The following is a 13,178-nucleotide window of genomic DNA, read 5'->3' on the forward strand; positions in this document are numbered from 1 at the left end:
ATAAACAACCTTTTGTGGAACAGAAAGGTTCCATGAATGCTTAATGTTCTTCATGGAACCACAGACAGATGCCAATAAAACATTATTTTTAAGAGTGTAGCGAGCACAGTGACAACACTGACATAAAAACTCTTCATAACAGAAAGAAAGACCCAATTCGTCATATCTCAGATCGGATAATCCGAGTAAACTGGTGGAAATCCATCGGATGGCGCTCTTGATGCCTTTAGCGTGTGCACTGGGAGCTGTCCACGGCTCTGAAACTACAGCTGAGCGGTTTAAGCTCGCAGACGCTTCATCCGAAGCAGCTGAACTATATTCCTCTTTATATTGAGCCACAGAGACAACATTATTCCCAGAGAAGGTGAAAGTGATGGCACACATCACAGAAAACGCCAGTCGTGCCGCTGAATTGATCCAGTGTCGTCGCGCGCTGCGCAGGGAGTTCTGACGCGGTCATTCCCCTCACGAGCTTCTACTCATTGATACTTCACTACAATCTACAGAGATGGACCTTTGTCTGCTGGATTACTTCTGACTCTATTTGGAAACTATTATGAGTAGGAGTTCAACATCACCAAATGAATGACCTGCTGATTACTTTGCTCAGCAATCTTCGGATGTTTTTCTTCGAGCAACTTCATCAAAGAGCTTTCAGTTAAAGGAAGGCGCGTTTGCTTTAAGCTCGCATATTAAGAAACACAACCGGGGGGGAAAAGATTAAAGTAAATTATGTATTTTTTAGTTCGTATGTTGTTGCACAGCCCGCGTGAAAAATGATTGCTGTAAATAGCGAGTGTATAACTATGATGAGAAGATGCTTGCTGACGTTCAAACCGTTCAGGTAAGACTTGACAATCTAGGACTCATTTTAAATGTCCAGATATTGCAGATATTTGACACAATTAATGTGAGACCTTATTAATGTGAGATCAAACAATCTAACAGCGTTAACAATATAAGTCTACTGTCGTTTTGTTTAATTTCTATATGGTAGTGTAGGTACAAACCAGATCATAGATAGATAGATAGATAGATAGATAGATAGATAGATAGATAGATAGATGCTTACCATGGTCCTTTTTGTGAGAAATATTTCTCGGCAAACTCAAGTTCGTATCCTCGAACAAAGCTGAAATGTGTTCAAACTTCGTCTCTTCACTGTTACCACATGAAAGTATATCTACAAAGAAAGACAACTGCTTAGTGCAAATAACATGGTGTGAATTTATGGAGGTGGTGGAACTATTTTAGGCTCTTGAGAGGATTTCATTGATGTTGTCAGAAGAGCTTCAGGAAAGGATGTGAGGAAGGTGTAAGAAGTGAGACTCTGATGAGCTTTCGCGCTGTTTTCACACAGTGGCGGGAATCCAGCAGCGCGAGGATGTGGGTCATTCTGTTCTGCAGGAGCTCTGCAACTTTTAACATGAATATGATTATGCCCTCGGTAATATTACAGATATATTCTTTGGTCAAACTCAGACAATTACATTTTATTAATTAGCAGATTTAATTAGGCCTATATTGTGGAAATAAATAAATAAATAATGCCTAACAGGAGATGATTACATATTCATCATCAATAAGTAGCCAACATTGTCATCACATTTTCTTTGGCTTTTCTTGCCATAACAAACACAGTTACAGCAGCCAGAGACAACAAACATAAAAAAATTTAAAAATCAAGATTCATTCTGCAAAAAAATAAATCAAACCGAGCACCATAATGGTGCTCATAAAAAAACATAAAAAACTTTTTCTTTTTTTATTCTTGTGTTTCTCTTCCCTTCAGTGATTATGCTTTTCATCAGATGTCTTCAATAACGCTCAATCATCACTCAATTAATCTAATTAACTCGAACAATGCTTCAGTGTTACTCTGCTGATGGTTCCCATATTAAGACTGTGCAGTTATTTAATGAATGAATAAATTATTTTCATTACTGTTTGAGCAACTTGATTTGGCCACATTAATAGTGTTTTGAATTCCACCAAATTTGTTATATATTTTTTTTATATCTGCAATGCAAATGTTAATTCACCTTAATTCACAGGATGAATAAGAATTATTATTATTGTTTTAAATAAGCACTAGCAGTGCTTGAACAGTTGGGTTGGTTGGGTTAATTTGAAACATGTTTGCTCTACCATAAGCTGCAGCCTGGTCTCATTAGAAAACGTACCTGTGGCAAAAAATTAGCAAAATACCGGTACGTTGCTTTGAGTATGTTTCGTGACAGTTTAAAAGTGAAATGTCCAGTGAGTGGCGCTAAAAGCGTTTATTTTTTTCAGATGCAATGTTTTATTACATTGGAGTTTGTACGTATCACCGCAGTTCTGAATTGAAATGTCCGGTGAGTGGCGCTAAAAGCTTAATGCTCCATTTTACAATAATGTACACATACACTAAACCCTAAACTTACCCGATAGTGTTAACAAAAGCAAATGTGACATAAAAAGGCAATCATATCCATGGAATTTTAGCTTGTTCTTGAACTCTTGTCTTTGAGCTCTTTTATCGTGACTCGTTTGTTTCGGGAGTCGTACCCGAGCTCTCCGCATGTACAATTCTGTAGCAGCTGAGCTACCGAGCAAGCTTAGTACATCAGTAAAACCGAACATATGGAGTAAAGTGATACAAACTCCAAAATATATTCATTTACAAATCATGCACAGTGGTAAAATGTGTTTTGAGGTCATTGTGCAAATAGCCGCGTGAAAAAGTCCTTTTTTAATCTATAATCTGCCCCTGTAATCAAAATTGTGTGTGAAAACGATTAAAAGTACTTGACGTTTTACTGCCTCTAGTGTTCATTTCTGTTAGAAACTGCAGTGATATGTACCTGATGGCACATATTATGTGGTGCTGCAAAAAGTGTACAGGGGTACGTATTTCCTATGAGACCAGGTTGATAAGCTGCCATCCTACGAACCTGTTTCTGATATGACTTGGTTTCCAAAAAAAAAAAATATTATTCAGTTTAATTACAGGATTTTATGTAACTGAGAAGTCAATGAAAATGCATCAATGACGTTTAAAGAAACAGTTTACCCAAAAATTTTAACTCTAAACCTTTTCATAATTCCTAGAACTATTGGCAGAAATACCCGGATTTTGGCGTGTTCGCACCATAGAATCTAGGAACGATTTTAGTTCTAGGAACCTCTTTTTGGAGGGACTAATTTAGCTCCAATTTCAGAGTAGGGTCTAATCACTATAGGAACTACCAGTGATCTTGCGTATGCTAATTGGACAAATGCATGCAAAACATCAGCACCTGCCATAAAAAAATTTTTTTTTAAATTAAAAAAAAAAGGCTGTGTAAACACACAGATTATAGCCTATATATTTACTCCACAAAATAACTCTGTGGAAAACAGTGATTGATGGGCCTCTAAACCTTTAGGTTAAGGAGAAAATCCAACGCAACTTTGAGAGGACCAAGCGAAACTGTATTTCTGCTCAGCTAGCAACACTGGACATCAACCACATGGCATACGCTAATACCTTTTCATATACTATCTGCTATCCATGACAGTTCTATCTAATAAAATATTAGACAGGACTGTTAGACAGATCGTAAACTAATGAGCACGGAAAATGCGAGCACTGTGTGCTTAGGCTCTGGCTGACGTTCTCAGCGCCGTCAAAATAAAGGTCTGTCGCTCCGTCAAAATAAAAGTCACATCAACACGCGCGGCTTACGTCACTTCAGAGTTCCTACTGGCTTTGCAAATGCAACCAGGAAAATGTTCTTAAGGGAACCATTAGTTCTTGGGGAACCACCCTGGTGGCTAGTTCCTGGAACTACCATGCTGTTCTTTTCCATAAAATGACAGTGACCATGTCTGAGAGGCTCTAAAAACGACAAAATACAGAACATATGACTTTTGTTATATTCCAAGTTTTGTCATGACAACTCTCAGGAGATTGGTATTGGCATGGTAATTGATATGGCAGTGTTAATGTATTTGGTCTTGGTGGAATAGATCTGCTACGCTGCTGCTGCATATGTAACATACATGATTTAACCCCGTGGCAGATCTATACAGGTGGAGCTGGGGAAGGTGGAGGGTTTCTTAAAGCGCGCTGCATACTGTGTACAGGATCATATCATACACTTCGCTCGTTGGCCAGAGGAGAACTGGCCACCAACTGAGCCTGGGTTCTCCCAAGGTTTTTTTTCTCCATTCTGTCATCTGATGGAGTTTTGGTTCCTTGCCACTGTTGCCTTGGCTTTTGGCTTGCTTAGTTGGGGACAATTAATATTCAACAATATTATTGATCTGCCTTATTTAGGGTAGACGATGATGCAATTTTCTTCTAGAAACAAACTTTGTTGTATTATTTTCATGTTATCAATGTGAAGCTGCTTTGATACAACCTGTATTATAAAAAAGCGCTATATAAATAAAGGTGACTTGACTTGACATGTAGATAATGATGTGATCATTACCAAATGAGTCAAAGACTTATCAGCCTACGCCATCACCTACGAATTTCATGCCAGAACTGGGTAATAATCATACAACAGCATTGTACGAGGAATAGTCGCATTGACGTTCTATTCCAAATCTTCTGAAGTCATACGGTATGTCTGTGTGACAAACAGAGCATGAGCACCTTGAATTTATTGGGTGAACTATTCATTTAAAGGACAACATACGTCTGCTAACAATCTACTTCTAGTTGATCCTCCTCACTGTCTGGCTGGAAAGTCTTTTTCACATGTTTTTTCTTGTTCCACCACAGCACATTTATATCTGTCTGTCTCGGTCTGTCTTTTTCAGGATATTTGTGGCGGGAATCGGTTTCTTCAGTCTGTGCTTCTTAATGACCTCTCTGGGGGGGCAGTTCTCGGCCAAGCGACTGGGCGATTCCCCATTCAGCATCCGAACCGAAGGTACATTAATAACTGGCAGCTCTGCACGCCCACCTGTGCTGACCGTATGCATGTCTAATTCATCCTGTGACATTTGGAAAGTGTCATTTTATGGGATCTTTAATGAGGTCAATGGAGGGTTTCACGTTGGCCTTTAACAGGCTTGATTATCCAGGGGTCGGTGTGCTGTGAATAGCATCTCTGGCTGTCGAAGACCCCATTTGTCTTCAGTCATTCTTTTTTATGAAGATAGATCACACCAGAGGCTAGAGGTCTCGCTCACTGCAAATGCCAAAAAGAACCTGTCCATGAGAAAGAATCACCCGAAAATTAACATTCAGTCATCATTTACTCACTCATCAAGGGTATTTGTGAAAGTTGATGAATGAAGGGTGTTCCAAATATGATGCCTGGCACATATTCTATGTGACCTGGTTGAGTTCGTCTTCTCCGCAATAGATGTATGCGATGCTGACTTAGAATTTAGCGAGGCAGCGTAATTATGCCGTCTACCTTTTGGGAAAGCTTAGATGTTGGAATCACACCTATACTGCTTTAAAATTCTGTCTTCATGGGCTCACTTCAGAGGTTTTGGAAGAGAGCCAATATGTTTAATATTCAGTTCCTTTCTAGTTTCAACACCGCTGTGCCCAACAGGAAATGGCTTACCCAAATGCGGCAAATAGCCATCTTAAGAGCTCCACTCGGTAGCTGGAAAATTGGAAAACTGTTTCATGGTGTGCTCAGCAAACCCCAGTATAAAGCTGAAGATGATGGATTAGTGTTCTGTGATGTTGTGGGAGAGGTCGCATGGAGAAAAGAGGGGGAGAGAAAGAGAAAGAGAGCACAATCTGATTAATTAACCACTCCCAGGCTGAGGTCTTGAGAAAGCATCTGGCTCTCGCTCATTAAACACTGCCTGCTGATCAGCCAGAGATGGACGTCACTGTGTTTTGGGAGCCCAGCGCTGACATGTGAGATGTGAGGGTTACTTTAATATTAATTCCAGTTACAAATGACTAATTATTTCAAACTAATTACATATGAATTACTTAAAATGTAGTCATTATGCAAAATATCACTGCACGTGTTGCAATCTGGCTTTTAGATTATTCTTTTATTTTTTTAATTGCTGGAAGAAATGAAATTAAAGACACAAGAATAGTCATATCTGATAGATCAGGTGTTTTCAAACTGGGGTCCAAGGATCGATAAATGTTTAGGATAGGGTCCCTCATGATCATATTTAGGGGGCTGTGGCATCTAAAAGATTGATAACCCCTGCACTAGATGATTTAAGTCAAGTCACCTTTATTTATATATATTGTGCATTTTACAATACAGATCGTTTCAAAGCAGCTTTACAGTGATAACAGGAAAATAATGCAACAAAGTTTATTTCTAGAAGAAAGTAGATATAGTCCATAGTCCATCTTAAGTTCTGCGATGGTTCATATTTGTTATTAAACAAATATTAATTTAGTTAATTTATATATATAGTACTGTGCAAAAGTCTTAGTCATGTTATGTTTTAAGTCAGTTATTTATATCTTTTGCTGTAGTGTGTCAGTAGGAAATATCAGTATACATTTCCAAACATTCTTTTTGCCATTAATTGTAATAATCCAGTGAGATTTGTGTATGCACAAGGAATCTGACAACAGCCGGTATGATCTGATCTCACCATCATCGAGTCCGTCTGTGATTACATGAAGAAACAGAAAAAAATTAGACAAACTAAATCCGGTATGATCTGCAGGAACGTCTCCGAGATGCTTGAAGAAACCTTCATGCAAAGCTTCCTGAAAAACTATGCGCAAGTGTACCTGGACAAAAGCAGTTTTAAACGCAAAGGGTCATTACACCATATATTGATTTTGATTAGTTAATAGAAGTTAAATCATAAATTAATTCAATTTGTGATTTTATTTTTGAAAGCATTCTCACTTTACAGCATTTTAACACGAGTGCCAGTACTTTTCACAGACGTTCCTGCAGTTCTTCTGGATTTATTTTTTCAAATTTTTTTCTGTTTCTTCATGTAATCACAGACGGACTCGATGATGGTGAGATCAGATCATACCGGCTGTTGTCAGACTCCGTGTGCATACACAAATCTCACTGGATTATTACAATTAATGGCAAAAAGAATGTTTGGAAATGTAAACTGATATTTCCTACTGACACACTACAGCAAAATATATAAATAACTGACTTAAAACCTTTTTTTTTTTTTTTTTTTTTGAGGGGAGGGGAGGGGAGGGGGGTATTAGTATTAACATGCCTAAGACTTTTGCACAGTACTATATATATATATATATATATATATATATATATATATATATATATATATATATACTAGAGAGAGAGAGAGAGAGAGAGAGAGAGAGAGAGAGAGAGAGAGAGAACCATGATGTCATCATCCAGCTCAGTTCAGTTTACAATGCATGACTTATAGTTATATAGACTTATACTTACAGTTATATATAGATGACTTATAGTTCATCCCAAAATAAAAATGTGTATGTTATTATAAACATGCCGTTATTTATGTGTTTTTTGTTTTTTTTTCTGTGTAACTTAAAATGGTCTTTTGTTTGTTTGTTTTATGGAATAACGTTATTAACGTTGGAATAGTCGTTATTGTCATGTTTAGTTTCTATATTACATAATTTAGTGGATTTTTTTATTTTTATTGTATCACAGTATTAAAGTAAAACAATGCTGATATATACCAACTATGTATATAATCGCACCATTACGTATATAAATACTTAACAATTTACATAATCTTTTTTTTTTTATGTTTTTTTATTTATTATTGGTAGCACTTTATTTTACAGCCCTGTCCATACCATGTCCTTATTATAGAAATTACAATAACTGGGTAATAACTAGGTACTAACCCTGAACATACCTCTAAACCATGTAGTTACCTTATATTACACAACACTTTCTTAGGTAAGTACACTGTAAGTGCACATACTGTAAAATAAAGTGTAGCCATTTTTTTTGGGCATTACTGATTGCTGATCTAACAGTAATGTTCAGCTCTAGTGGTATACATGTTATCTCAATGCTCTCTTTTGGCCCCTAAAAGAAAACCTGCTGATTCTCTAATCCTCTTCCACATAAGAGATCCACCAGCCTTTACACCCTCACTCTGGCCATGTTCTATCTTGAATAATACCATCCAGCATATGTTCTGGGATTATGCCTCTAATGGATACTAATGGCTATTCTAAGAAAGGTTTGTTATTATACATTTTTAATGAAAGCTTGCGTGTGGGTTGATGCAAGGAGCACTTTGTCAGTTTTAAATAGCAGGATTGTGTTAGTTAAGCAAGAAATACAGGATGCCTAGCATTACAGCCATACATCCCTTCACTGGACAGGCTCTAACTTGCTACTATTCCAATGGGATATATAATCTGATTTAATCTATAATCTAGTCAAAATATTGCTGAAATTTGTATTTTTAGATGCATCATTATTAGGGATGAAAATCTTCTCTTTTTCATGCAATGGATGTGGATGGTGATTCATACATCTAATATCAAAATTAGACAGAACCAAAGTTCTGCTCATGACGGCACGGGCTGATCTTTGGTTGACCAATCAGCCGGAAGGTGTGTTAATGCCTTTTCACAGCTGTTTATATATTTTCTACTCATTAAGCTAAAAATAATAATTCTTATTTTCTTATTAATTTGAAAAGCAAATTATCAGAAGGTACACGGACATTAGCAACACACTAATGTATTTTAAGTACTATTTATTACAACTGTACTCTGTTCAAGGGGTCATGCCATTGATTTTTTTATTTTTTTTAATATATGTTTCTTGAGGTTCACTTATTAACAATGTTTTTTGTTTTTTTTTATCATAATATATGTAGAAAAACAATCACGTTCAACCCTTATTCTGACACTCTGTCTGAAATGATCTGTTTTATAAGGGGCAGCTCCTTTGAAGTGCCAATTTTATTTTTTTATTTCTCAGATATTACTTTTCATGTAGTGTGTTATATGGATGTTAAAAGTTTCAAAGATCAAAGTGCACGATAAATGGATTTATTGTATTGGAAAAGAATGAACAGATTCTGAACTGCCTGGAACTGTCTGTTATTCCAGTCTTACTTTCTACTCGAACCTAAAGTGCGGTTTGTAACAAATTTGCATAATGCCAGTCTATGGTCTTCATTGGCTGCTCACAAACAATGTCTTCTTTGACCTTTTTTCTACTAATTTGTTCCCTTGTTTTAAGTAATGGAGTGTCTATTTACACTAAGCTCAAATAGCCCACCTTGTTGGCAGAGGCTATTTACACTAACTCAGATTAGAGTAGACCAATCACAACAGACTGGGTCACCTGACCAATCAGAGCAGAGTAGACCAATCGCAACAGAATGGGTCACCTGACCAATCAGAGCAGAGTAGACCAATCACAACAGACTGGGCCATCTGACCAATCAGAGCAGAGTAGACCAATCACAACAGACTAGGCCATCTGACCAATCAGAACAGAGTAGACCAATCGCAACAGAATGGGTCACCTGACCAATCAGAGCAGAGTAGACCAATCACAACAGACTGGGTCATCTGAGCAATCAGAGCAGAGTAGACCAATCACAACAGACTGGGCCATCTGACCAATGAGAGCCGGTGGGTGCTCACACTACATGAGACCAATGTATGTTAGAGAGCAGTTTCGTGCGAGAGTGAATGAAATTTGAGCGCTCTCATGTTTAATAACATTTGTTGTAAAAAGAACGCCATAGAAACTGCTTATATCACCTATGGCAGGATCCAACACTGTTGATGATTATGAAGTAAGTGACTTATAATTATGGCTGGCAATAGATTAAAATTCTATTTTAATCTATAAATTGTACTATAAATTGTAAATTGTAATTGTACACTTATCGTGAAATTAAGCATACACCATTTATCTTGTTTAACACATTTTATCATCATTTGCTATATCCAGCAAATTAAACCAGATGATTTTCACAAAACTGTATTTTCTACAAGGTATCTTTCCAAAAAAGGAAACTTAACCAAATGACAAGGAGTCCATATAATTCATAAATGGATGCACACTAAAGCATGCATAAAAATTATTTTAGACAAGAAGCGGTACCGAACAGCACCACATGGAGATGCCCAAAAATAAAATTAAAATAAAACCCTAAACCCACCACCTTGACCTTGACTGCATTATAGGCCTATTACAGTACACAGATCCAATCAGAATTATGGAATTTGGAAACAACGTGAATGCACTGAAATGTGTTTGTTTGCGCATCAATATAATGACGTAAATTACGTTGACACAATTTCACATGCAGTAAACGGTCACTGTTATGATTGGCTAATTACATTGCATAGAAAAAAGTATAAATGCCCCCTTGCTGCTGCACATGAGTAAGCAAATGCAAATGTAAACGATCAAGGAGAATTGAATTTATTATTGCATGTCTGCTTCCTTACATTCATATTCAAATTGCAATTCTGCATCTTGTTTTCTAGCTCAATTCTATTCTGAATGATGCACAACCCTGTTAGTCGAGTCTCCCGTGTGCTTTCGAATGGTGTTTGGTTGCTAGTGACATATAAATCTGTGGATTGCAGGGCTTTTGACACAATATCCTCTAGGAAGGTCTTTAGATTTCAGTTGGAGTCGTCCCCGTGCTTCATCACACTCCGGCAGATATCTGCACCGCTCCGAGATGAAAATCAGCGCTCTTTCCTTTAGACAGGGTTCAAAAACTGTGGCCTTCGACAGTTGTGGCACACAGGCACAGCAGGAGATGAAAACACTGATTCTATTATAAGCCTGTATCTTCTTGTATTAGAGGTCTTTTCTCACTTGTATACACAGTGGGACACAAATGTCTAAGACCACACTGAAAAGTCTGGCCTCAGATCTCAGATTTGTATTTAAAGTTTTGAAAAAGATTGTCAAATAAATAAGAAACACATCTCTGCACTATTTCTAAGTCACAAATCAAATGTAATCAAATGCAAAACCTATTGCATATTATTATTACTAATATTTTTTTAAGGAATTGAATGAATTGAAAGGATACAGCGGTGATATAATCATCCCCAGTCCCCTCGCCACGAGATGTGCCCTAGTTTCTCCAGCATCCATGTTTTCCTCCTTGCACTGTTGTGTATTTATAATGCTAAATGAGGGTCTAATGGGAACGGGAGCCGAGTTCTTTCACACACTCTGAAGGAGTCTGCTTTTCGGATTCTTGGGGTGAAATTAATGCTGTAAATATTTGCTTCTGCACATTTTCAAAGACTTCTCTATAATAATAATAATACAAAATAAAAAATAAAAAAACAAATGTTTTTGCAGAATAGATCAAACATTTTAAAGTAGACCTTAAACTCAACATGATATGCAACTCATTTTTAAATCTCTTTTCAGAGTAAAATAGGATATTCAATGAGGATGGAAAAAAAAAAACCTTGATTTTCTCCTTTGGGAGTTGATTGGAGGAGAGGGGTAGAGAAAGTAAAACCGAGCTCAAGCTTACGGAGCCCCGCATATGACATGTGGGCAGGGGATATTGTGTATTGTGGCCATGCATTAACAATTTGCTCCCATAATTTATTGATATGTCAGCAGGTTTTACTAATTCGTTCTCTCGTTTTAAGTAATGGAGTGTCTATTTACCAATCACCTGTAAATAGCCTCTGCCTTGCACGTATTGCAAAGAAATTATGCTATTTTCACTTAGTGTAAATATAATCTATTGCTATTTAAACTTAGTGTAAATAGCAGCTAACGCTATTTGTACTTAGCGTAAATAGCATCTATCGCTAAGAAAATATGCTATTTTCACTTAGTGTAAACATAATCTATTGCTATTTAAACTTAGTGTAAATAGCATCTATCGCTATTTGTACTTAGCGTAAATAGCATCTATCGCTAAGAAAATATGCTATTTTCACTTAGTGTAAACATAATCTATTGCTATTTAAACTTAGTGTAAATAGCATCTATCGCTATTTGTACTTAGCGTAAATAGCATCTATCGCTAAGAAAGTATGCTATTTTCACTTAGTGTAAACATAATCTATTGCTATTTAAACTTAGTGTAAATAGCATCTATCGCTATTTGTACTTAGCGTAAATAGCATCTATCGCTAAGAAAGTATGCTATTTTCACTTAGTGTAAATAGCTGCTGCTTTTAAGTAAATTGTGTGCATGATAGAATAATTTGTTCCCTCATTTTAGTAAATCGTGGCCACATTGTATATAATTTGTGAACGCTCTTAAAAACATGAGACGCATATTAGTTATAGTACTGCAGTTACGCAATAACTGCCGAGCTGATGAATGGAAAAGAAGGCATAGGCGTGAGATGCGGCGTAATGGTCAGATGTTTGGCTAACATTGAAAAACAAAAGCTTAATGAGCTTTCTGATTGGCCCAAAGCAGACTTCTTACATCAGCGCGATCGGACCTCGTACGTGTTCTCACCGGTAATGTTAATTATTTGTTCACACACAGTATTATACCGGTAATTTACTGATAATGTTACAACCAGAATTGATTTTCCGGCATTTTTGAAAAGGTCCACATGATCTCTTAACGTTATTTTAGCGGGAATTTACCAGTAAAGACTGTACATGTTAAAGCGGCTATTGTAATGAATGCAAACAGGGGTAACACTTTATTTTGATGGTCCCTTTTGAACATGCTGTTGACTATACGTAATGTTACACCTGTGCGTCTAACTCTCATTTGAAGATTAGTAGACTGTCTGCTTAATATCTGCTAACTCTTTATAGTGATGGTCCTCCATCAGACATTCTACTGACTATAAGTAACTTTGCAACTACATGTCAACTTATTGTAACCCTAACCCATACCAGTCTACTAATACTCTACTAACGAGAGTTAGTAGGCATGTATGTGCAACGTTACGTATAGTCAACAGAATGTGTAAAAGAGACCATCAAAATAAAGTGAAACCCAAACAGGTAGCTTACCATATATTGACTTTCTTGTTTGTTTAGTTTCTTCATAATAACTTGAACAATATAATGTAAACAGGATCAGTTTAGATCATGTTGATTTTAAAATGTGTGTGTGTGTGTGTGTGCTTGTGTGTTCATACTGCTTTTCATATGAATGCCATCAAACCCCCTCATGCTAAATATCTTGGGCCGATGTGGGCACACATAGCATTTGTAGGTAGTGTTTTTGGTGACCTTCTGCTCCTCAGAAGCCCTCGGGTCATCTTACAGCGAGTGAGTCATGAGTAAACCGAT

The 13,178-nt window shown here is 36.9% G+C and overlaps 1 protein-coding gene across 1 annotated transcript in view; it reads left to right on the forward strand.

The window, feature by feature from the left end:
- Positions 1-256: 256 nt before the first annotated feature.
- The window catches only part of mgat5b (alpha-1,6-mannosylglycoprotein 6-beta-N-acetylglucosaminyltransferase B), a 126,310-nt gene continuing 113,388 nt past the window's right edge, over positions 257-13,178 (forward strand). The window contains exons 1-2 of the mRNA XM_082185370.1: positions 257-844; positions 4,792-4,904. Coding sequence (XP_082041496.1) covers positions 777-844; positions 4,792-4,904 — 181 coding nt within the window. The 5' untranslated portion in view covers positions 257-776. The remainder of the gene's footprint in view (positions 845-4,791; positions 4,905-13,178) is intronic.

This window comes from Leuciscus leuciscus (assembly GCF_965113295.1).
Source record: "Leuciscus leuciscus genome assembly, chromosome: 1".
Lineage (NCBI taxonomy): Eukaryota > Metazoa > Chordata > Actinopteri > Cypriniformes > Leuciscidae > Leuciscus > Leuciscus leuciscus.